The sequence below is a fragment of the Tarenaya hassleriana genome, unplaced genomic scaffold, assembly GCF_000463585.1.
Source record: "Tarenaya hassleriana unplaced genomic scaffold, ASM46358v1 Cleome16, whole genome shotgun sequence".
Taxonomy (NCBI): Eukaryota; Viridiplantae; Streptophyta; class Magnoliopsida; order Brassicales; family Cleomaceae; genus Tarenaya; species Tarenaya hassleriana.
Genome location: NW_010965019.1, coordinates 1602241 through 1625190, shown reverse-complemented (window position 1 = coordinate 1625190; position 22950 = coordinate 1602241). Strand labels below are relative to the sequence as shown.

The 22950-nt window shown below is 37.0% G+C and overlaps 4 protein-coding genes across 4 annotated transcripts; all 4 read left to right on the top strand.

Annotated features, from left to right (window-relative positions):
• Positions 1-2929: 2929 nt before the first annotated feature.
• On the top strand, positions 2930-5461 carry LOC104809461 (flavin-containing monooxygenase FMO GS-OX-like 2). The gene is made up of 7 exons (XM_010535471.2): positions 2930-3553; positions 3650-3720; positions 3830-3982; positions 4067-4149; positions 4379-4514; positions 4632-4805; positions 5030-5461. The coding sequence occupies exons 1-7, from the start codon at positions 3016-3018 to the stop codon at positions 5261-5263; spliced, it is 1389 nt and encodes a 462-aa protein (XP_010533773.1). The 5' UTR covers positions 2930-3015; the 3' UTR covers positions 5264-5461.
• Positions 5462-5549: 88 nt separating this feature from the next.
• Positions 5550-10705, top strand: LOC104809460 (3-oxoacyl-[acyl-carrier-protein] synthase III, chloroplastic-like). The gene is made up of 13 exons (XM_010535469.2): positions 5550-5906; positions 6022-6172; positions 6265-6402; positions 6497-6986; positions 7088-7957; positions 8482-8579; positions 8733-8783; positions 8868-9004; positions 9097-9202; positions 9328-9446; positions 9709-9773; positions 9876-10101; positions 10222-10705. The coding sequence occupies exons 5-13, from the start codon at positions 7770-7772 to the stop codon at positions 10441-10443; spliced, it is 1212 nt and encodes a 403-aa protein (XP_010533771.1). The 5' UTR covers positions 5550-5906; positions 6022-6172; positions 6265-6402; positions 6497-6986; positions 7088-7769; the 3' UTR covers positions 10444-10705.
• A 608-nt stretch (positions 10706-11313) lies between these two features.
• Positions 11314-14495, top strand: LOC104809459 (transaldolase). The gene is made up of 13 exons (XM_010535468.1): positions 11314-11429; positions 11515-11656; positions 11968-12046; positions 12144-12219; positions 12323-12406; positions 12511-12615; positions 12837-12917; positions 13007-13071; positions 13259-13328; positions 13412-13489; positions 13577-13674; positions 13800-13935; positions 14151-14495. Exons 1-13 carry the CDS (start codon positions 11376-11378, stop codon positions 14295-14297), a joined length of 1215 nt encoding a protein of 404 aa, XP_010533770.1. The 5' UTR covers positions 11314-11375; the 3' UTR covers positions 14298-14495.
• Positions 14496-17133: 2638 nt separating this feature from the next.
• Positions 17134-21675, top strand: LOC104809458 (acid beta-fructofuranosidase 3, vacuolar-like). Its single transcript, XM_010535467.2, has 7 exons — positions 17134-17610; positions 17966-17974; positions 18569-18813; positions 19151-19765; positions 20370-20767; positions 21055-21142; positions 21245-21675. The coding sequence occupies exons 1-7, from the start codon at positions 17139-17141 to the stop codon at positions 21452-21454; spliced, it is 2037 nt and encodes a 678-aa protein (XP_010533769.1). The 5' UTR covers positions 17134-17138; the 3' UTR covers positions 21455-21675.
• Positions 21676-22950: the final 1275 nt, after the last annotated feature.

Genomic DNA, 22950 nt, shown 5'->3' with positions numbered 1-22950 from the left:
ATCAATGAATACCTAAAAAATGTAACTAATTATAGTTTGGCAAATATAATTTTAAACAACAATGTAAATTTGGTTAGTATCATAAATCCAAAAATAATGTATTTTTTTAATAAAGACTTTACAATAAACATTAGTATAATATTAAATCTATATAATCTCATCAATATTTAAATTTTATAAATATCTATTTAATTTAATCAAATTTATAAAATATAATACTAATCATGTTTTAAGATAAATAGTCCATAAATTTATTTTTTGTTTGTAAAAAAAGATTACGAGTCTCCGAATTTTTTTTTAAAAAAATAATATTGTTGATATGAGAGAAAATAACTATTTTAAAAGTAATTTTATTCTAGAGGGTAAATTATCTTGATAATTTTTTTCTTCTAATGAAGTATCTTAATTTGCTCGACAAATGAAAAAAAAAATAAAAAAATGTGTAAATACTTAGATATTAATATAAATTACATAATCATACTCAAACCTTTTATAGACATTTAATTATCAATATGTACTTAATGCTTATTCTAATCAATGAACATAGAGATATAAATATAAATGATCTGAGTAGTCCATTGTTAAAATAAATAAAAAAAATTCATGTCTTTATTATATGGGCTACGTCTATTCATTTGATACCTTGTATTGTTGGACATCTTGTTGGAGGAGGATGAACCAATAAGATAAATCCTTTCGTTTTCAATTTATTTGCAATTGATTTTTAGTTAATTAATTAATCTAAGAGATTAATTAGGACAAGTTAATTAATTGCATAGGAGATTTCCTATTTAATGAATAAAGACTGTATCATTGTATCAAGTTTAATAATCACGAGGGATGATGACCGTTGTATCAATAATTAATCTTTTTTTCTTAGTTATTAATTACTCCATTAAACACTATTTTATCTTTAATTAATTTATATTATTAATTTGACATATTAATAAATGAATTCTTCAATTCTACCAAATTTTCAAACACGCACGTTGTCAAATGAAAAAAATTACACATTATATATATGCACACGTATGAATTTAATTTTTTTTATTAGTTTTAACTATTTTTTATTTTTTATTATGTTAATATTTTCTTTTATTTTTTATTTGTGTGATGATGTGGCAACTTCACTTACGTGGAGACAACATGATTCCTATGTGATAAATAAAAATAGTAAGATTTAATTAATGGTGCAATAATTACATGAGGGAGTTTGGGAGAAATTGAAAATTTTATATATTAATATGTCAAATTAATAATTCGTGTATTTTTATGGTATATGATCATAATTTTTGTGTTTGTATGGGATTTTTTTATTATGTTTAATATCTATTGTGATATTTGAAGGATAATAATTGTGATGAATTTAAAGTTCTCCGCATGTCTTTTATTACTTATTTTTTGATGAATAAGTAATAAAAGACATGCGGAGATGTCTTTTATTACTTATTTGTTTAAGCCTTTGTGGTTCCTCATTTTAGCATCTTATGATATCGAATTCTACAGATAATGTGCAATTTGAATAATCATATTCTAAAACTTTTAATTTCTTGTTTTAGAATTACATAGCAGTTTAACCCAATTCCAATTATATTATTAGTTTCAAAATTATGGAAATTTACTCATTAGCTATCAATATATTATAAATTTTAAATGAAAAATAGTTTGATAGAGAGGCAAAACATATATTAAAAAGCAAAAAGCAAAACGTCTACGGAACTTGTTTTTCTATTAAATTATATAGTTTTCGGGTGTTGTATCTTTATCAGTTGGTGGTAGGGTTGGGCGTTTCGGTTCGGTTCTTCGGAACCGGACCGAACCGAACCGTTAAAACGGTATTTTTTCTGACTCGAAACCGCTGTTATTTTCCGAACGGTACCATTTTCAGAGAATCGAATTTTTCCGAAACCGAACCGAATCGAATTTTAAAAATCTCGAAAAACCGAATATTTTTAAAGGAAATCTATCATTTTTTTAATATAACCCGGAACCGAACCGAACCGATATCGAAAGCGAACCGAACCGAATACAATAAAAAACCCGATTGGTATCTATTTTTGTAAAACTGAAAGAACCGAACCGATCCATTCCATCCCGAACCCGATCTGTTTCCCGAAACGCCTACCCCTAGTTGGTGGTATACAGAGAAATGAGTTGGATTCCGTGTGGACCGTCCGATTAAAATTTTTCTTGGTATGATATCATGCGGTCATTTTTTTTTTATATATTGGAAAGGTCCTTTGTAAAGGAAAAGGTGCTTTAATAGATTTTAATAATTTTATCCTTCGCATAATATTTTTTATAAATTATAAATTGAAGAAATTTTAGTCCAAACACTATAGTTGTCGTCTTCGCATTCACTTCGAATGCTTGAAAAAAAGTTGTAAACAAAATTCATTTTAGCAAATGAATAAAAAAATCTTTTTTTTTTGCAATTTCTCTTCATTATTAATATATATGGCAACTCGTTTTCTTTTTATTTTTTTTGTACGTCCTAGTAATTTCATCTGAATATAAGAAATAATTTGCGTATGCCACTCAAATTATATAATGTATATGATTAAAATACGTTTTTGTGGGTAGATACAATTGAAATAGCTTATTTAAATGTTAAAATAGACATAAGCTTTAAAAAATGTAATTACTAATCCAGATTAGACAACAAAGTTGATGACCCAATTCTATTTTCACCACTCAAATATTTTCAAGGTTATATAATTATCCATATTCGACTAATAAATTTTGGATTATCCAAGTTTCCTTATGCATAATACTAGTAAGACATTTTTATTTACTTTGGCCCAGTTTTTTTCAAATGTAAAAAATATTTAATTTATTTCCATGAAAAAAAACAAATTTATTCTCATCAATGAGCCCCATAGGCAGGTGAAGCGTGACACGATGAAAAACATGCAATCATACAACAAATAAAACACTACAAATTTTCCAAACAGAAAAGAGAAGGAAAAAAAATCATCACTTAATTATATACTACAAAAAGTCATCCTTAAGCCGATGGCACCATCCTCCAACCCAATCACCACGCGACACGTGGCGGTGATAGGCGCCGGAGCCGCCGGGCTCTCCGCCGCCATGGAGCGCGGGAACCAAATCGGAGGCGTATGGGCATACACTTCGCGGGTCGAACCGGACCCGATGAGCCTCGACCCGAACCGAACCATCACCCACTCGAGCCTCTACAGCTCTCTACGAACCAACATCCCCAGAGAATGCATGGGCTTCACCGACTTCCCCTTCGCGACCCGACCCGACACCGAAAACGGGTCGAGAGATCCGAGAAGACACCCCGGTCACACCGAAGTTCTCGCCTACCTGCGAGATTTCGCGAGAGAGTTCGAGATCGAGGAGATGGTCCGGTTCGAGACGGAGGTTGTGAGAGTCGAAACGGCGGAGGAGGAAGGCGGCGACGGTCATCGGAGATGGAGAGTCAGGTCGAGGAGCTTGAGCTCCGGCGACTTCTCGGACGAGGTTTACGACGCGGTTGTCATCTGCAACGGTCACTACACAGAGCCACGTCATGCTCATATTCCTGGTAAATAAAGCTACCGACTTTCGACAATTTTTTGGGAAAAAGCTCGAATCTTTTACTGCTTTTTCCGATTCTGAAGATCTGGGTTTGTTTTTTTAGGCATAGATTCTTGGCCAGGGAAACAGATTCATAGCCATAACTATCGAGTTCCTGAGCCGTTCCAAGATCAGGTACTCTGGTTTCATCACTCTGTTCATGCAGATTAGATACATTTGATTGTATATGTTTGTATATATCCATGGATCGATGCAGTAATGACCGATTCATTGTTTATTACAGGTTGTTATAGTGATCGGAAGCTCAGCAAGTGGAATTGATATAAGCAGAGATATCGCCAGAGTTGCGGCAGAGGTTCATATCTCGTCTAGATCAACATTAACCGACACATTCGAACAACTTCCCGGTCATGAGAATCTTTGGCTCCACTCTACGGTAAGAAAAAGAATCAGGATACGACAGAAATTTGATCTAAGAACGCAACTGATGGTTATCGATTCCTTGGAACGTGCATTGCAGATTCAGAGCGTGCATGAAGATGGTTCGGTGGTTTTCCACAATGGAAAAGTGGTATTTGCAGATGTTATTATGCATTGCACAGGGTGAGAATACTCTCTGTTTCGAGTTTTTCCGCCTAAATTTGGAAGAAAGAGTTGAAAGCAATCAAGGGTATTCTTAGACAGTGATCTGAAACGTGTTTGGGTGCCAAGAAAAGCCGAGAAAATTAAGATCAGAGGAAAAACCATCGAGTACTGTAAGATACAACATTTTTTTTTTTGTTATGAGTCGGTTAATGTCATCTAATGGATACTTTCGCTAATATATATCAAGGTACAAGTATCATTTCCCGTTTCTCGAAACGAACGGCTACGTGAACGTAGATGACAACCGTGTTGGCCCGTTGTACAAGCACGTCTTTCCCCCGGCACTTGCCCCTGGCCTTTCCTTCATCGGCTTACCATGGCAGGTCCATAACGGTTTGATATATTTTTTATCATGTTTGACAAACATTTAAATGGTATTATTGCATAATTTCTATTCAAATATGGATTATGGAACTGATGTATATTCTTCTGTTGTTTAGATCACTCCATTTCCCATGTTTGAGCTTCAAAGCAAGTGGGTTGCAGCCGTTTTGTCTGGTCGGGTTTCACTCCCATCACAAGACGAGATGATGGAAGACGTTAAGGCATTTTACTCAGAGCTCGAAGACTCGGGTATTCCCAAGAGATACACACATCTCATGGGCGATTCTCAGGTACCTTTTCACAATAGTATAAGGGTATCATCGTAGTTATGTAACCGTATAGTACAATGTATGTATGGATATGTAGAGAAAATACGGTAGAAACCTAGGTTAAATCATTTACATAATTACGATCGATAATACCCTTTTATAGCGCCAAACCCGCGGCACAAACACGATATACAGGCAATGGAGTTTAGGGTTTAACATTCTTTCCGTGATGATTTTGGATGCAGTTTGAGTACGATAACTGGCTCGCCGAACAATGTGGATGCCAACCGATCGAGAAATGGAGAGAGCAAATGTTTTGTATCGGTTTCAAGAGAATATACGCTCAATCCGATACGTATAGGGACAAATGGGACGATGATCACCTCGTTGAAGAAGCATACGAAGATTTCGCCAAGTATTTGAAGAAATCGTCAAGCAAGTTTCAATCTTTCTCCGAGACTCGAAACCTAAAAAAGTAGCTGGATTCGATTCGTAATGTTGTAAGTGTCGTTGTGTTGTTATTGCCTCGTGGCTTCTGAAGTGTAAGAAGAAATGGAGAATGATAATAAATGGTTTAGAGCTATATGTGGGAGGAACAGGGGGATAACTGTGTAAAAACAATAATATTGGGGTGAATGTTGGAAAATATAATAAAAAGAGGGGGTCATTTGTGAATACTGAAGTGAATGTAAGGGAAATAAAATAATGCGCCTGCGGGTTGCAACCGCATGTTATTACTCGGCGAATCTTTGCATAATATATATAGAAGTACCCTTCGTTTCTCTCCGAGACTGAAGTTCTTCAGAGGCAAAATCTCCTGCAGCAATTGGCGTCTATGTCGTCAATCAAAGCGCACCACGTGGCGGTGCGTGAGCTCCGTCACGACGGTCACTCGGTGGTCGTCTACGAGCGGCACAGCCAAGCCGGAGGAACATGGATCTACTCCGATCACATTGAACCCGACCCGTTAAGCCTGAACCCTACCCGGCCCGGCGAGAGACGGCGGGAAACGGAGGATCGAGTCGACGAAGAAAAGGGAAGAGAAGTTCTCGTGATGAGATCTGTGATGGCAGTTGTTGTCTGTAACGGACATCACACAGCCTCGTCTCGCTGAAATTCCTGGTAATTCCTTTGTTTGCCTTGATTCTGATTTTGTAAATTTGTCTTACTTTGGTCGTTTTGATATGTGGGTTTTGAATGGCGTCGCTTAAATTTGATAAAGTTTCATGCTTTTCAGCCTGAGTATTCATGTTCTTATGAAAGTCAGATGGAATGTGTCCATGAAACTTCACAAGGATTAGTGAAAGGAGGACTGAAAGATCAATCATAAAGATCAGGCGAGATTCATCATCAAGAAGATATCTGATTCTTTCAGTCTTTATATTGTGGTGATCTTCAATATTATCCCCCAAAACAAGCGTTTTCTTTGTCCTTTCTCTGGCTGTTCACTGATTTTCTGAGTTTTGCTTTCATTTTGCAGGTTCCTGTGTTGAATGGAATCTCGGCCGGCGCTGTTGATATAAGCACAGACACTTCCTAGATCAAATGCTGCTGATACATGTATAAAGAATAAAAGAAAGCAGCCCGATTTCGATAATCTTTGGATTCATTCTATGCGGTGAGATGCTTCCTAACTGATGATTATCCATTCAGAAACCCAAAAAAAAAATGATTGTCTCTAATGACTCGATGTTTCTTTCATTGCAATGCAGACAGAAGGAACACAACAAGATGATTATGTGGTGTTCCTAAATGCAGGAACGGTCTTTGTTGATGTTATTATGTCTGTTCTTTCCCCTTCCTCTCTGTTCTAGTGTTTAGAAATTTCCCGGGGGTTATGGCGAAAGTGGAAAATGGAATTGCCCTGGTGAATTTAGAAAGTTATTTTCCTTTGCAGAAGGTACAAGTATCACTTCCAGTTTCTTGAAACCAATGGAATAGTTGCAGTGGACCATAACCGTGTTGAGCCACTGTACAAGGATGTCTTCCCACCGAAACTGTCACCAGCGGCTCTCTCCTTCATCCGTCTCCATGGACGGGTCGGGTCAAGTTCAAATCTTTCACCCGAACCACGCTTACATTCAGCGTGAATTCTCGATCAGTAACCACATTTTTCAGGTCACACCATTCTAAATGCAGGTGTTCTCAAAGGATCGTCAAGAGAGAGATGTAGATAGACTCGTAACAAAGGGCAATGCAGAGGTAAAAAGATCTCATCTTTTTTTTCCCACTCTAAAGACCAATCCAATCCCAAAACAGACTCCGTGTTGTTTCTCATCGTTTCGATCTTGTCTGGTTTACAGTTTGAATTGTGGAACAGAGGAATGGAGAAAAGAGAGATGTATTTTCTTCCTGAGGGTTCTTAAGGGGTTTTCTCTGTAGATTCATTTGTAAGCAGCAAAACCCAATGATTAAAACTAAAGACATCTACTTTCGTTCACAAAGTTATTACAGTCTACCCAAAGCAATCTGTGAGTCCAACCACTCAGACAATGCCATGTCTGGTAATGCTTACGTGTCACTTCCTTGTTCAAGGTTTCATGGAAAGATTATCGTACGAAATCCTCTCTGTGGAATCGATCATGGGAGAGAGAGAGAGTTTGTTGTGTTCATGGTATTGGGATTTCCTCGAATTGAGCAGGCACTCTCACGCTTTTGTCTGCTCTTGCTTCTTTTCTTCTTCGGAGCTTCCAAGGATATAAAAAGGAAGAAGGAAAAAAATAAATCCAGAAAAGGAAGCAAAAAGAATCAAATTTCACGAATCCAAGGGAGAAAAATATAAACTTTTCCGATTCATTTGTGTGTTTATTTGCATCTCTCTCTCTTCTCGCGACCTTCTGGTTCGCGGCTAATGCAATTTCCTCCATTTGCATGTCGATTCTCTCGAATTCGATTTAAAAGATACTTGATTTCTGCATCAGAGCCTTGAATACTTTCCTCTGTCTCACTCTCTCTTTCTCTCTCGTTCGTTCTGTGTCTGTTTCTATGGCGAATGCATCTGGGTTCTTCACTCATCCTTCGTTTCCGAGCCTGCGAAGCAGAACCCACGTCCCGATCGGTGTTTCTGGATCTGGGTTATGCATGCCGAAAGGAATCTCGAAGAGGGTCTTGTGCTCCGTCGGTGGCGCCGAGAAGCATGCTTCGCCTTCGCCATCCGAATCTCGATCCCCGAGGTTTGATTTCTTAATTCTTTTCGTCGTGAATCCTCTCGTCCTCAGTTGGTGGTGCGATTCCTCTAGGTCTTTTATGGTGAGGCATATGAATTCGCGGATTCTGGGTCCGTTCGGAGAACTCTGTTTGGTTGGAAGGAAAATGCTTTTAAGATTTCTCCATGAGTTGATGATCCTGTCGTCACTGGATCAAAGCACATTGCGTGTTCCTGCTCTTATATCTTGATGTGGTGTTGATACGTTCTAAGTGATGAAATTTGCATCTGGTTCTCTCGCTTCCACCATTGCTGCTTGAGAAATTGAGCTTTCATGTCATTGAATCTGCACGTGGAATTTGGATTTGGTTTCACAATCTCGCACCATTCGGAATGTCTTTTAGATAGTTGATTAATCACCAAATCCCTCCTTCAATTCCGAGTTCGAATTAGTTTTGGAGAATTACTTCATTTACGATTGCATTTTACGGAATGCATGCAATGTCTGATCCGTGCCCTTCTTTATCCATTCATCGTTCGGACAAAACAAAGGGTCGTGGCCAAAGGCTGCAAGTTGATCGGATGTGGTTCAGCTAAACGTTTGTATTGGAACCTCGAGGTCCTTAATTGTGCCAATGAATCAGATACAAGTGATAACAAAAAAAGATTGAATTGAGTAATCGGGCCTAATGCCTAAAAGAATATTTGGATAAAACCAAAGTCCAATTCCGGTTAACGGGTTGTGTATTTAATCAAGTTCGATCTTTAGCCCGGTTTAGGAGAATAATGGGTTGGTCAATAAGGTGAATGGATATCAACTCGCACCGGTATCCGCAGCCGTCGGGTTCTTTCAGGTAGCCTGACCCGTATTCTCGTTATCGTGTCGGTTTCGGTATAGCGAAATCGAGGCAATTGATTTTGGACAATTTTGGTTTCAGGGGAAGATAGCTTGACCGGCCTAGCGATACAAGCATCGGCAAAAGCCCTTGAAATGGCAGAGGTCGATCCCGAAGATATAGACTTGGTCTTGATGTGCACATCCACTCCCGATGATATATTCGGTACCGCTCCACAGGTATTCTACATGAAGATCGAATTTCCGATTTCTTGTTCTTGACCAGAATGTCAAACTGGCTTGTTTTGTGACGGTTTCTCTACTGAATGCAGATTCAGAAGGCACTTGGTTGCACAAAGAATCCCTTATCATATGACATAACTGCGGCTTGTAGTGGATTCGTTCTGGGTCTAGTCTCGGCTGCTTGTCATATAAGAGGTGAATGATATCTAACATTTTGCTTCTGGACGAGCCTTGAATCATAGCATATATCAGTTATTAAGATTAAGTATATATTTCTGGACCGTTCTTTACCGAGTTTTTTTATTGCTTCAAAATTGCAGGGGGTGGATTTAAGAATGTTTTAGTAATCGGAGCTGATTCTCTTTCTCGGTTTGTCGATTGGACGGACAGAGGGTCCTGCATTCTTTTCGGGGATGCTGCCGGTGCTGTGGTAGTTCAGGTATTACCGAAACCTCCCCTTTCAAATCCCGGATTCAACCCCTCAAATCAAAAGTCGACCTTTTTATCTGCCAGAACGAGCTGTAACACGGGTTTTCCCCTTCTGTATGGCATTTGTGTCTTAATAACGAAAAAGAGAGGATCTTTATTATACAATGACTAATGAGAACAGAATTATTGAAACAATTTTGTCTTACAAAAGGGCGATCTTTTTTGGGTATTGAAACTACTCTGATGAACGATCCCCTGTCGTTTTCCGTCAGGCCTGTGATGTCGAGGATGATGGTTTGTTCAGTTTTGACTTGCACAGCGATGGAGATGGTCGTAGGTATGTATAACTCCATTTTTCTCATTCTCAAACTCTTAAAGGATTCATCTTTTTTTCTTGAAGAAACCCGACCAGACATCTGCTGTTTTTTTTTTTTTGCAGACATTTGAATGCTTCTCTGATTGAAGCCCAAAAGGACGATGCCTCGGGCACAAATGGCTCGGTATTGGGTGACTTTCCTCCGCAGCAACCTTCGTATTCTTGCATTCAGATGAACGGAAAAGAAGTATTCCGCTTCGCTGTCAAATGTGTACCCCAATCCATCGAGTCCGCCCTTCAAAAAGCCGGTCTTCCTTCTTCTTCCATTGACTGGCTTCTGCTTCACCAGGTATATTCCTTCTTGAAGGTGTAGTGTTTCTATGGCCAGACCATGGATGGAAACGCCGAAAAGTTTGAATCCCTTTTTGCGCCCGGATGGAAGATCTGAAAGCTTTTCTTGTTTCTGCAGGCGAACCAGAGGATAATCGATGGGGTGGCTACAAGGCTGAAGTTTCCGCCGGAAAGGGTGATATCGAACTTGGCGGGATATGGAAACACGAGCGCTGCTTCGATACCGTTAGCGCTGGACGAGGCAGTGAGAAGCGGGAAAGTGAAGCCTGGTCACACCATTGCCACTTCTGGCTTCGGAGCTGGCTTAACCTGGGGCTCAGCCATTATCCGTTGGAGATGAATTTTTTTCACACCACTAGTCAAGTTTCTTTCTTTCTTTCCCCCCACACCACCAAGTGGAAGAAGAACAGACACACCAAAGCCGGTTTTAACCGGTTTGGTTCGGTTAGGGTTGACCGGTTAAACAGATTGGCTTAGAGAGTGGTTCTGCCTGTTCTGTCAAGCGGCATTTTGTCTGAACCGGGGTTTTTTTTTTTTTTTTTTTTTTTTGGTGTTAGTTCTTGGAGATGCTAATAATTATAAGGAGCATTCTTTCTTCGTTTCTGTCTTTTTTTTTTGTAATGTTAAAAGACTACTTTTGTCAAGGTGGTGTTATTTCTTGGAGATGCTAATAATTATAAGGAGCATTCTTTCTTCGTTTCTGTCTTTTTTTTTTGTAATGTTAAAAGACTACTTTTGTCAAGAGTATCTTTAATCTTTTTTTTTTTTATTATCTTGAATTTTTTTTTGTTTTAACTTCTTGACCATCATAACTAAAAATGTTTATTAGGTATTTAAAATTGTTAGAAATTAAAAAATAAATTAATGATTTTAGAGAAAGTATAATCAAACTAGTGTCTTATAATTGAATATTATAAAAAAATAATTATAAGAAACAATTCAATGGTTTTGATAATATTTTCTGATTTTATATATTTTAAAAATATAAAATTCTAATTTTCATTGCGTAATAATTAAATCTTTAGCTAAATATTAATCGAGATTATAAATTGATGAGGAATAATCAGTTATAGTAATTGAGATACCTGACGAAAATTTAGGCACCAAAAAAAAAATTGACCTGAAAAATTTGTTTTTTAATTATATATAGAGATGTATATATTTCTATTTTTATCCTCGAAGAGATATTTAGAAATTAGAAATAAAAGGCACAAAGATATCAACGGCAGGATTTGTTGTTCACTCCGATCAACTCTGCAACTGTAAGCAAAGATGCCACTCTCTTTGAAATCTCCGCCTTCTCCATCTCTCTCTGCGTCGCTCCAAGTACTCTCTTTCTCCCCCTCTTGAATTCATCAATGGCGTGTATATGTGTATGTATAGCTCACAGCTTCGACCTCGAACCTCGCAGAAGGGCAGATGGAGGACAGTCGGATCCAGGTTCGCCGTCGCTCCTCCTCCGTCCGTTCTCTTCAATCTCCGGAGGTCTCCGCTTCCTCGGATTTGTGCTTCCGCGGGCTCATCGTCTCCGTCGTCTTCGTCTCTTGAAGCTGGTATTGTTTCGTCTCTTGAGTGATCGATCGTATAGCAATTCGTGTTATTTAGGATATTTCCTGGATTTCTCGATCGATTTCTGCGGGTTTGAGCTTCAGATGATCTGGGATTTTGTTAATATATCGATGCACCATGTTGGAAATGTGATCTAGGTAGAGTTACAATTGGGTAGCTTTGAATCTTCTCTTAGAAATGGTGTTGCTTCGGTATGTAATTGAATCTTTGGTTGAGTGTTAGTGAATCATGGTTGAATTGTTCTACAGAATTGGTTTTTCCTTATCTCTGTTTGTTGCTCGGATTATGCTTGTAGGTCAGAGCTCTGAACTGGATGCTGTCTCGGCTTTCAGTGAAATCGTTCCAGATACTGTCATTTTCGACGATTTCGAGAAGTAGGGTTCTTTCCCACTTGAGTTTATTCATCAGTAAATTAGAAATCAGATTCAGAAAATACTTGTGGATTGATGTTTTTGTTTTTATTTACTGAAGGTTCCCTCCAACTGCTGCTACTGTTAGCTCCGGTCTTCTGTTGGGTATCTGTGGTCTTCCTGATACAATTTTCCGGGTAACCATTCTGATCTTTAGAAATCCAGAAGAGAAAATCAATGGCATTGTGTTCCATTTCTCATGTTTTGCCCCCACGTAATTGGCTTTTGCACGATGATTAGAATGCGGTAGATATGGCCTTGGCGGATTTTACTTGTACTGGACAGGAAAGCCCTGAGTCTAGATTCTCTTGCTTTTTCAACAAGGCGAGTCTTCTTTGCTCTTAGACTTTTTTTCTCTCTCTTTCAAGGGCATGCTTTCCGTTTTCTGTTCAAGGCTTTTGGGCAATGGCTGGTATTTAATAGTGCAGGCTATCGTCAATGTTGGTGGCGAGTTGGTGAAACTTGTTCCTGGTCGAGTTTCAACTGAAGTGGATGGACGCCTTGCTTATGACACAAATGGAATCATCCGAAAGGTGATTTATCTTTAATGCCAATGGATCTGCCCTTTTCTTAACCTTAATCTATGGTTGTTGGTTGTTTCTTGATTGAGCATTTTTTCTTTCTCTCCAGTAGATTCTCTGACCCGGCATGTGTTATGCGTTTTCTTTTTTAAACCCGAGTCTGGTTTGTTGAAAATTTTGGTTTTTTATTACTGACTTCATCCAATGATGTAACGGTACTTGTTGATATGTAGGTTCATGATTTGTTGAAACTGTACAATGAAATCGATGTACCACATGACCGGCTGCTATTCAAAATCCCTGCAACTTGGCAAGTAAGTATTTTGCTGAGAACTCGAGTATATTAACCCATCATTTCTCCATATCTCTGTTTCGGTTAATCTTGTGCATATTGCTTTCTTAGGGTATAGAAGCTGCAAGATTACTGGAATCTGAGGGTATACAGACGCACCTGACTTTCGTGTACAGGTAGACATCGATTCAATGTACACTGATGAAGTGTTGTTTACTTTGTGGGTATGCCTTGTTTAGATGTGCTAATATCTGTTCTCTAATCCATCCTTTGAAATTGAAATAGAAATTTCTCGGTTTTGTTTAATTTTGTGTGATCTCATTCTTATTCTTTATAATGTCATTCATGCCACTGTCACATCAGCTTTGCTCAAGCTGCAGCAGCTGCCCAAGCAAATGCCTCTGTCATTCAGATTTTCGTTGGTCGTCTCAGGGTAAACTTTCTGAAGATATCAAATGATCAGTTTGTTTTTCGATTTCCTATTTTTTTATGCTGAATCGAACACTCATTCTTCAGGATTGGGCTCGTAATCATTCTGGAGATCCCGAGGTAGAAGCTGCTATTAAAGCCGGGGATGATCCTGGTTTGGCCTTGGTTAGTTTTATTATTACTCTTTCCTTTCCAGATGTCTCTTTTCTCTCAATGCAGCTATTACATGGTGTTTATGTGTAAATGTCACAGGTCAGAAAATCGTATAACTATATTCACAAGTACGGTTACAGATCTAAGCTTATGGCTGCAGCAGTCCGAAACAAGCAAGACTTGTTCAGTCTTCTCGGGTACCTCAAATAGACAAAACCCTTCTACGAAATCCCAGCCGGATAACTTCCATTACCAATCACTGCTTGATATTTATCAACCGATACTGATTCATTTTTTTTCACGTATCTGTCGCCTCGTCCAGTGTCGATTATATTATAGCGCCATTGAAGGTACTGCAATCTCTCAAAGAGTCAGCGACCACACCCGACGAGAAGTACTCATTCGTGCGGAAGCTTTCACCCGAGATTGCAACTCACTACAACTTCACCAACAAAGAGGTCAGTTACTTACTAGCTACCCTCATTTGCAATTCCAGCACTTCAATCCACATTAAAAAAGCTTCCAACTTGGGCTAAAGTTCCGGACTTTTGTTTTGGGTATCCAAGCAATGGTTCATTCGGATAAAAGGGTATGAGTAAAATCCGAAACCAAGATCGGTACATCTCATCATGGTACCAAACCGGTTTTAACCAAATGGGTTTGGGTTTTGCAGCTAGTGAAATGGGATCAGCTAGGCATGGCGTCAGCCATGGGAGCTGCATCTGTGGAGCTTCTTTCTGGTGGAGTGGAAGGTTATGCAAACCAAGCCAGACGCGTTGAAGAGCTCTTCGCCAAGATCTGGCCTCCTCCTAACGTCTAAAGAACACTCTCTCTCCCTTCTTCAAAAATCAATAATAAAAAGACAAAATCCAGGTTTCTTTATTTACATTTGCCCTCTTTGTTCTTTCGTCAATTGCGTTTTGTCTGAAACTTCTCTGGCTGTGACCTGAGAGACATGAACTTAGTCCAAATCTGATGATCTCTGAGTCATGTCTATGTCAGATTTTGTTCATGTCCATCTTGATCTAACCCCCCACACTCACTCATACACATCACCCACGTTCTGAAGTTTATACAAATTAAATTATTCCGGTGGTGTGATTGATTTGTGATATATATATATATATATATATATATATAGGTTTTAGAAAAATTAATTTAATATTTTTTTAATCGATTAGATATTTATCGGAAAGCATTTGTTTTGTAAAAAGATTTTTCGTTTTAATTTTTTTATATAGTTCATATTTATGTAATTTGATTTTAAAAAAATATATGAAATCGATTTTTTAAATATTATTTTTATATTTATTATTCGCGTATATAATTTTCTATTATTTGGTTGGGTTCCGTTTTGTAAATTTGAAACAAGGAATAACACGAAGTGGTGCGCAGACATCAAACTCGCAAATTTTTCAAAGAGGGTTAAAGAATGTAGATACGAATGCTTTGAATTGGACCAAATGTTGGAACTTGGTCCGGATTTATTATTATATTCCTCTAAAATGCGAATAAAAGATTGCGAATAGGTCCATGAAATCGCATGTGTTTAATACAATTAACGGTATATATAATGTTGTAATCAAAATGCACGAAATCTTGAATCTTCTGTAATTCATAAAACCTCCACTCAGATACAGACAACAGAGGAGCCAACCCTACCCACATGCTGCACACTAAGTTTAAGTTATAATTGTGTATTTTTGTGAAAAAAAATATTACTGTTTCGAGGTAATTTTGGAACTTTTTGAAATCATAATTTGTATAATCTCGAATTTTGCAAAGAACCCTAAAACAAAATAAGGTTATGGTCTATTTATGTGGTGGCGACAAGACAGGGCACGTGGGAGTAATGAAGGACCGTATGGGTCTTTGCATGTGGATGTAGTTTCTCCACACCCAACAATTATATGTGAGATCTTGTCTTTTTCTTTTTCATTAAACAAAAAAAATATGTATATATATATATAAGAGATTGTTCTTTGATCTTTGTTTTATATGAGAATTATTCACTAATTTATTTATATATTATCAGATCTATAATACGGCTGTTTAATAATCAATTTTCGACCGAGTAATTTTTTAATTTCCTCTACCATAACAAAATTAACTTCGGAAGTATACATCGTATAAATTTAAGATGTTTTTTTTTTTATATATTTCCTTTTGTAGGATCAGAATATAACAAGAATCAATTTCAGTGCCGACTGTCGTTTTGCTCTCTCTCCGCAAACAATTTATGTGGCTATAAGACTATTCACATGTTATCATAATTTTTTATTCGATTTATGATTGTAATATTATATATATATATATATTAAATGTATGTTTCATATGCTTTTGGCCAATCAAACAACATGTTCCATCTATATTTGATTGTATCCCCAATGTTTTTGACGAAATTGAAGCTATATATATATATATGTAAGATGATTTGAATCAATGTGTCAGTATTTGTTTAACAACCGTTGGATCAATCAAAGCTACGGTGATTGGAGCATGATGCATCTAACAACATGGAAATTGTATTTTTCTTTATTTTTTTAATCGAATTTTGCTGTATTTTGAACAAAATATAATTCTAGAATCTTGTAGACTAATTAATTGTCAATGTATGGATTAGTGGTCGGTCTCCATGTTACCGTGTCCGCAAGTCTTTGCCCATTAAATAATATTATTATCCGATGAAGGAAAATGGATAATTTGTCTTAAACATCAATTCTGGCTCCTAATTTTTTGGCAAAACCTATGTAATAACTTTTATTTTTAATCACAATTTTTCCCTATGAAATATTAAATGTAAAATGTCATTATTATTATTATTATAAAATGCAGAGTTTAAAAAATACTAAAAAATACAGATAAGTATTATGTTTTATGACAATTCATACCCATGTGTAAGTGCAATCAAGATAAGTTTTTGCTTTATAAAGAAAAGTATATTCAAGTTCAACCATTAGAAAACAATATATATATATATATATATATATATATATATATATAACCAAGGGAATGCAAAAGGAAATAAAAACGAAAAGATATATTTCCTTCTATATTCTGCCGTTACGAAAATAGAAAACTCAGATTAATCAGATAGATCCGTTGGCCAAATGTTGAAAAACTATGGACAAAATATGATCCTTTTACCTCTATGGATAACCAATCTAGAAAAAAAAATAGATTGAAAACATATAAAAATAAAAATATTTGAATCATTCAACAATTGCAAACTTAATCCACATCAAAGACATTAAAAAACATATCGTTTTAATTAAAAATAAATATTTTTGATTGAGTTATATAAATCAAAGAGAAATGAGTAAAAGATATTTAGAGAAATTAAATTTAAAATAATTATCAAACAAGCATGATTTTTCCAAATTCGAATTAAAACATCCAGCACAAAAATTACCAAATAAAATAGGAACAAAAACTTTAATTTCAATTCCAATTCCAATTCACATACACAAATCCTTTTTTTCCATTTCCCGTTATCAGTTTCCTTTTGTGTCCTCTCCTCTCTAGCCAGCTCACTAGGGAAGGTAGAAATCAATCTCTTAATCTTATATTTATATTTTCAATCTTAAATACATTGTGAGGTTAATGTTTTTTTTATAATTGTTAATTTTTTTTTAAGAAGATTATAAATAGTCCAATACGGATGCCCTTTTTGCTTACAACAATCGAAATTCACCCACAAAAAAAAAGGACAAAAGACGGGGGAAAAATGGTGAGGCCCGACGCCACCTTGCCGCTCTCCGACCCGGTTCCGTACACTCCGTTGTCCGACGGGTCGTCAGGACCCGAACCGGATCCGGCCCGGCGGAGACGAGCCATCATGGGCCCACTCGCCGTCTCCTCCGGCCTCTTCCTCGTCGCTCTCTACGTCGCTCTCATCGCCACTCACGACGGCTCATCGCCGCAAGCTGACGTCATCGGCGCCGGAAACGCGACCGTCACGCCGGATTCACGTGCGCGTGTCGCCGGAGTCTCGGAGAAGAGCACCGACCGGTTGAGATCCTTCGGCTTATGGAACGGAGCTCCGGCGACGGCGGAGTTCCCGTGGGACAATAGCATGCTGAATTGGCAGAGGACGGCCTTCCATTTTCAGCCTGAGAAGAATTGGATGAACGGTACGTATCCTTTTAACCTAAAATAAAATTTTCCAATATAAAACGTTTTTTCCTTTTCCCTTTTTTTTTCCTTTTACTTTGAAATATATTTTACGTGAAAAAGTGTCTTCCTTTTAGTATATTTTTCAAGTTCGGAGAATATTCATTCTTCCTTTTTTTTCTCTCTATAGATTTGATTGATTACAAATTGTGCAAAAGAGGGTTTTTAATTTATTGTAAAAAACAATTGTGATGTTTAATCAATTTTTTCAAGAAAAATATTAATAATCCGTTTCTAATTAATTTTATTTTATTTTGTCTTCTGCCTTTTATTCGGGGAATGTTGGATGGCGCAATTCATTTCCTTCTCCTGCAGATCCTAACGGTAAGTTCTCCATTGGATTCTTTTTTTCCCCCTAATGTTTAGAAATTCTTGGAATATGGTATTTTTTGAATTGATTATGTGTGACGTGTGTACACATGTGTATGTATTGCGTATTTTGTAAAATATATAGAGGAATTGATATGGAATTATGTAATTGAATTAACCATAGGTAGAAATGGGACAATTATATCATGTCGTTTTTGCCAGCAAATAGAAACGTCGATGGAACAAGAAAGTGTCAATCACTACCAATAATCAAATCAATTAAACCTAAAAAATATTATAAAATCTGATGAAAGTCTTCACGGCCAATTGGATCCATCTTCCGCCCATTTATATTCTTGTTTGAGATCCACATGGGAAAAGATTGCAATCATTTGACCGCCATTCAAAAGTGAATATACATATATATATATATATATATATATATATATATATGCATATATATGCAGATAAATACTTACATGTGATTTTGATTGTTCATAATTGAAGAAAAATTACGAATTTGACCCATGTTAGTGAAACAAAATCGAAGTATGAAATTGAAGAAAAGTTATGATTTTGACCCATGTTAGTGTGTGTGTGTGTGTGTAGGTCCATTGTTCTATAAGGGATGGTACCATTTCTTCTACCAATACAACCCGAATGCAGCTGTGTGGGGAGACATTGTCTGGGGCCATGCCGTCTCGAAGGACCTCATCCATTGGGTCCACCTCCCCTTAGCCATGGTCCCTGACCAATGGTACGACGCCAATGGCGTCTGGACCGGCTCGGCTACCATCCTCGACGACGGCTCCATCGTCATGCTCTACACCGGTTCTACCAACGAGTCCGTCCAGGTAATTTTATAAAAAAAAAGACCATAGGCTTAAATTGAGAAAGAAAATTCAAACCAAATTAATAGGTGTAAACTTTACAATCAGATAGCCCCATACAGATTATTAAGATAAACCATTGATTTCGACCAAAGTTCTTAGGTTGTGTTATTATTGTTCTTGTCAAATTTCTCATGTCTTTTGGTGCAAAGTGCAAAACTTTCTCATGACAAATTGTAAAAGTTGACATCTTTATATCCATAAGAATAGAGACAGTTTTCACAAAAATTTTCTCTCGTCTTTTAGTTCCATAGCGTCATTAGATTCTTGATTTTTTTTTTTCCGTTTTTGTTGTAAAAAGGTTCAAAACTTGGCCTATCCTGAGGACCCGAACGATCCCCTCCTACTGAAATGGGTGAAATATTCCGGCAACCCGGTCCTCGTCCCTCCGCCGGGGATCCACCCCAAGGACTTCCGAGATCCGACCACGGCATGGCGGACTTCCGCCGGAAAATGGCGTTTCACCATCGGCTCCAAGCTCAACCGCACCGGAATCTCCCTCCTCTACGATACGACCGACTTCAAAACCTACCAGCAGCTCCCCTCCCTCTTGCACCGAGTCCCCGGCACCGGCATGTGGGAGTGCGTTGACTTTTTCCCTGTCTCCACGACCTCCTCGGTCAACGGCCTCGACACCTCGGTCAATGGTCTCGACGTTAGACACATCGTCAAGGCTAGTCTGGACGACACGAGGAATGACCATTACGCGATCGGGACATACTACGACGAGAACGGGACATGGGTTCCGGACGATGCCGAGATCGACGTCGGGATCGGTCTGAGGTACGATTACGGGAAATTCTACGCGTCGAAGACGTTTTACGATCAGAACAAAAGTCGGAGGATCTTGTGGGGTTGGATCGGTGAGTCAGACAGCGAGGGAGCTGACATAAAGAAGGGTTGGTCCTCTCTTCAGGTACGTTCTGATCTACATTTTTACTTGCGATTCACGTTAGGGTTTTCGGTTTCAGTTGCTTCTTACCCAAGTTAGAGGTCCATAACGTAGTAACGTAGTGCTTGCACACAAAAAAATAAAAATTTGAAGCTTCTTGATTCTTTCTTGACATTTGAAATTGATAAAAAAAAAAATTGTTGCGAATTATATATGAGTGAATATATCAGAACTAGGAATGGATATTTTGAGTTTCGGTTTAAGTTCCATTCAATTATATTTGGATTCATTTATTTTATTTTAAAAAAATTATAGTCATTCAGTTTTTATATCAAATTCGGTTCAATTCAATTTTGTTCTACTTTGATTCATATTTGGTTTAGTTCAGTTTTTATATATTAAAAGCAATTTTTGTTTTTTTATTTTTCGTTTGTTTATATTTAGTTTCGGATTCAGTTTCTAGGTCTTAAAAGAACTATAATCATTCAATTTTTATATCGGATTTGATTGTGTAATAGAATATGTTATTCGAATGGTTCAGTTATTCGGTCACAAACCAAATTCTCCACCCTAGTTAGAATTATGATTAGAGGATTTATACGTTTTGTCATGGTTAATATTGATTCAGAGCATTCCAAGAACCATAGTCCTGGACACAAAGACGGGGAAGAACTTGGTCCAATGGCCGGTCCAAGAGATCGAATCTCTCAGACTAAGCATCAAGAAATTCGACATGGAGGTCGGGCCGGGAACCATAGTTCCGGTTGAAGTGGGCCCGGCGGCTCAGCTAGACATCGAGGCCGAGTTCGAGATCGAGAAGGAATCTCTCGAAAGATTCATCAGAGAAGATTCCTCTACCGACGGGGAATTCAGCTGCCAAAGCACGACAACACGTGGCGCTCTCGGGCCGTTCGGATTCTCCGTGCTCGCGGACGAGAGCTTGTCGGAGCAAACTAGGGTTTACTTCTATGTGGCTAAGGGCAAAGATTCGAAGCTCAATACTTTCTTCTGCACCGACACCTCAAGGTATCGTATAAATTGAAATCCTTCCGATTACAGTAATATTACATAATATTTAGATCCGATAGTTTTGATATTCTTCGATACATAAGTTTTAGACTATGCATCGAATGTAGGAAGCCATAAATTATATATGTGCATAGTACATATTCACGCGATATACATGTTTGAGGAAGATATATATGTATATAATATCTACGTATACATTATATGTCTTTTTTAAACCACTTGGGATCTCAATTTGTTACAATATATCAAAATATATAATTGTTTTTTTTTTTAAATTAAAACAGGTCGTCGGTGGCAAACGATGTGGACAAGCGCATATACGGAAGCTTCACACCAGTATTAGAGGGAGAGAAATTAAGCATGAGAATCCTGGTACGCATTAATCATTATTTTTTGTTTGGGTAAACAGAAATATAAATAAAAGTTTATGGTTATTATAATTTTTTAAAAATAAACGAATAAATAAATGGGCAGGTGGATCATTCGATAATAGAGGGATTCGGACAAGGAGGGAGAACGTGCATAACGTCGAGGGTGTATCCGACAAAAGCAGTTCATGGGGGAGCCAAGCTGTTCTTCTTCAACGACGCCACAGGATCCAACGTTACGGCGTCGTTTAAGGTCTGGCAAATGAACAACGCTTTCATCCGCTCCCCCCATCTCTCTCTTCCCTCCATGAAATGATCTCTCTCTCTCTCTCTCTCTCTCTCTCTCTCTCTCTCTTTTTGTTATTAGCATTTTCTCTCTTGCAAATATATCTCTCCTTCTCCTTTTCGATATGAAGAACATTGTTGATCGAAATTCTTTTTGTTGGTCGAAATTTTGTTATCTTTTCATTTTTGTTTAGACAAAGAGGCGCTCTCACCAATATTGGGATTTAAATAAAGACCATTAATTTGGACCAACGGAACACATTATTTGATAATTATTTCAAATATTTTGTATTTTTTTTTCTTTTTAAAGATAGCTTTCACAGCATAATTTGATTCTTTTTTGCGCTAAAGTTCTAAATAAAAAAAAACAAACGGGGAAAAAAAAAAGTCGTATTGGTGGGCTGAAGTCCATGAATGGGCCCAAAATATCAAATTCACTTTTATTGGGCCGACCAAATTATAAGCTTAATCAGTTATGGGTTTCAGAATTGTATTTTGCTTTTGAGGTCTACGCGCGTGTGATGCTTGATTGGTTTTTTTATTTATAATTTAATGTTTTTTTTTTTGGTTTTAGGGTTGAACAGTTAATGATAGCAATGTTTTGAATTGACTGAATAGATGGAATACGAATACGATAGAATTAGATGTAATCCATCGAAAAGTGTATATTATTTCAAAAATATTTGCCATCATTTTAAATCAATTTAAACTGATTACAAAATACATTTTGGAATTTACCGACCAGAAATTGAATAATTTAGCCAAATGATAAAAAAAAATTAGAATCTTAGAACACCATGCATACACAATCATAAGTTGTTTTAGACTTTGGGAAATATTGAAATTCGAGAGGGACGATTGATTGACGAGCCTAATTAAAAACCCTAAGGTTAAACGACAAAAACAAATATAAAAAAAACCCTAGAGAGAGAGAGAGAAGAGAGAGAATGATAAAAGGTTCGATACTTTACATTCTGGATATATGTCTGTGAGAGACTGGTATATCGAACAGTCAAATCAATCAAATTTCTGATTCTTTTCTACCTGTATTGGCTTTTTATTAATAGATGTATATACGCAAAATTAAATATTATATATATATATGCACATACATACATACATTAATACATATGTGTGATTTGATCGTGCTATAGTGACATCTAGGGCCTGTCTGTCTAATATTATCAACTTATGGCATATACGGTTATATATTTAGAATCCATCATGCATGCATACATACATATATATATATATATATATATATATATATATCCACACGATTGTTCTTGTAGTGTATATAATCAAGCTTCTACTATAAATGAGTGTCACAAATAAATTTTGTTATGAGGATGTATACAGATAAAATTCCCCAGAAATATGCTGAAAATTGTTAGTATAGATTAGAAATTAGATGAAAAAAATTGTCTAAGAGGGAAAGGTTATAAAATTTTAAAGCCCTATTCATTCACAAACCAACATGAATAACATATATTCACAATAACTAAAGCTTTACACTTAATGGAATAC

Coding starts and splice junctions, on each gene's coding strand:
- LOC104809461 (XM_010535471.2), top strand. CDS start 3,016: ATGGCACCATCCTCCAACCCAATCACCACGCGACACGTGGCGGTGATA. Junction 3,983..4,066: donor ATCTTTGGCTCCACTCTACG/GTAAGAAAAAGA, acceptor CGTGCATTGCAG/ATTCAGAGCGTGCATGAAGA. Junction 4,150..4,378: donor GTTATTATGCATTGCACAGG/GTGAGAATACTC, acceptor ATATATATCAAG/GTACAAGTATCATTTCCCGT.
- LOC104809460 (XM_010535469.2), top strand. CDS start 7,770: ATGGCGAATGCATCTGGGTTCTTCACTCATCCTTCGTTTCCGAGCCTG. Junction 9,005..9,096: donor TATTCGGTACCGCTCCACAG/GTATTCTACATG, acceptor TACTGAATGCAG/ATTCAGAAGGCACTTGGTTG. Junction 9,774..9,875: donor AGCGATGGAGATGGTCGTAG/GTATGTATAACT, acceptor TTTTTTTTGCAG/ACATTTGAATGCTTCTCTGA.
- LOC104809459 (XM_010535468.1), top strand. CDS start 11,376: ATGCCACTCTCTTTGAAATCTCCGCCTTCTCCATCTCTCTCTGCGTCG. Junction 12,918..13,006: donor AAATCCCTGCAACTTGGCAA/GTAAGTATTTTG, acceptor TTGCTTTCTTAG/GGTATAGAAGCTGCAAGATT. Junction 13,490..13,576: donor ATGATCCTGGTTTGGCCTTG/GTTAGTTTTATT, acceptor TAAATGTCACAG/GTCAGAAAATCGTATAACTA.
- LOC104809458 (XM_010535467.2), top strand. CDS start 17,139: ATGCCCTTTTTGCTTACAACAATCGAAATTCACCCACAAAAAAAAAGG. Junction 20,768..21,054: donor TTCTGCACCGACACCTCAAG/GTATCGTATAAA, acceptor AAATTAAAACAG/GTCGTCGGTGGCAAACGATG. Junction 21,143..21,244: donor AATTAAGCATGAGAATCCTG/GTACGCATTAAT, acceptor ATAAATGGGCAG/GTGGATCATTCGATAATAGA.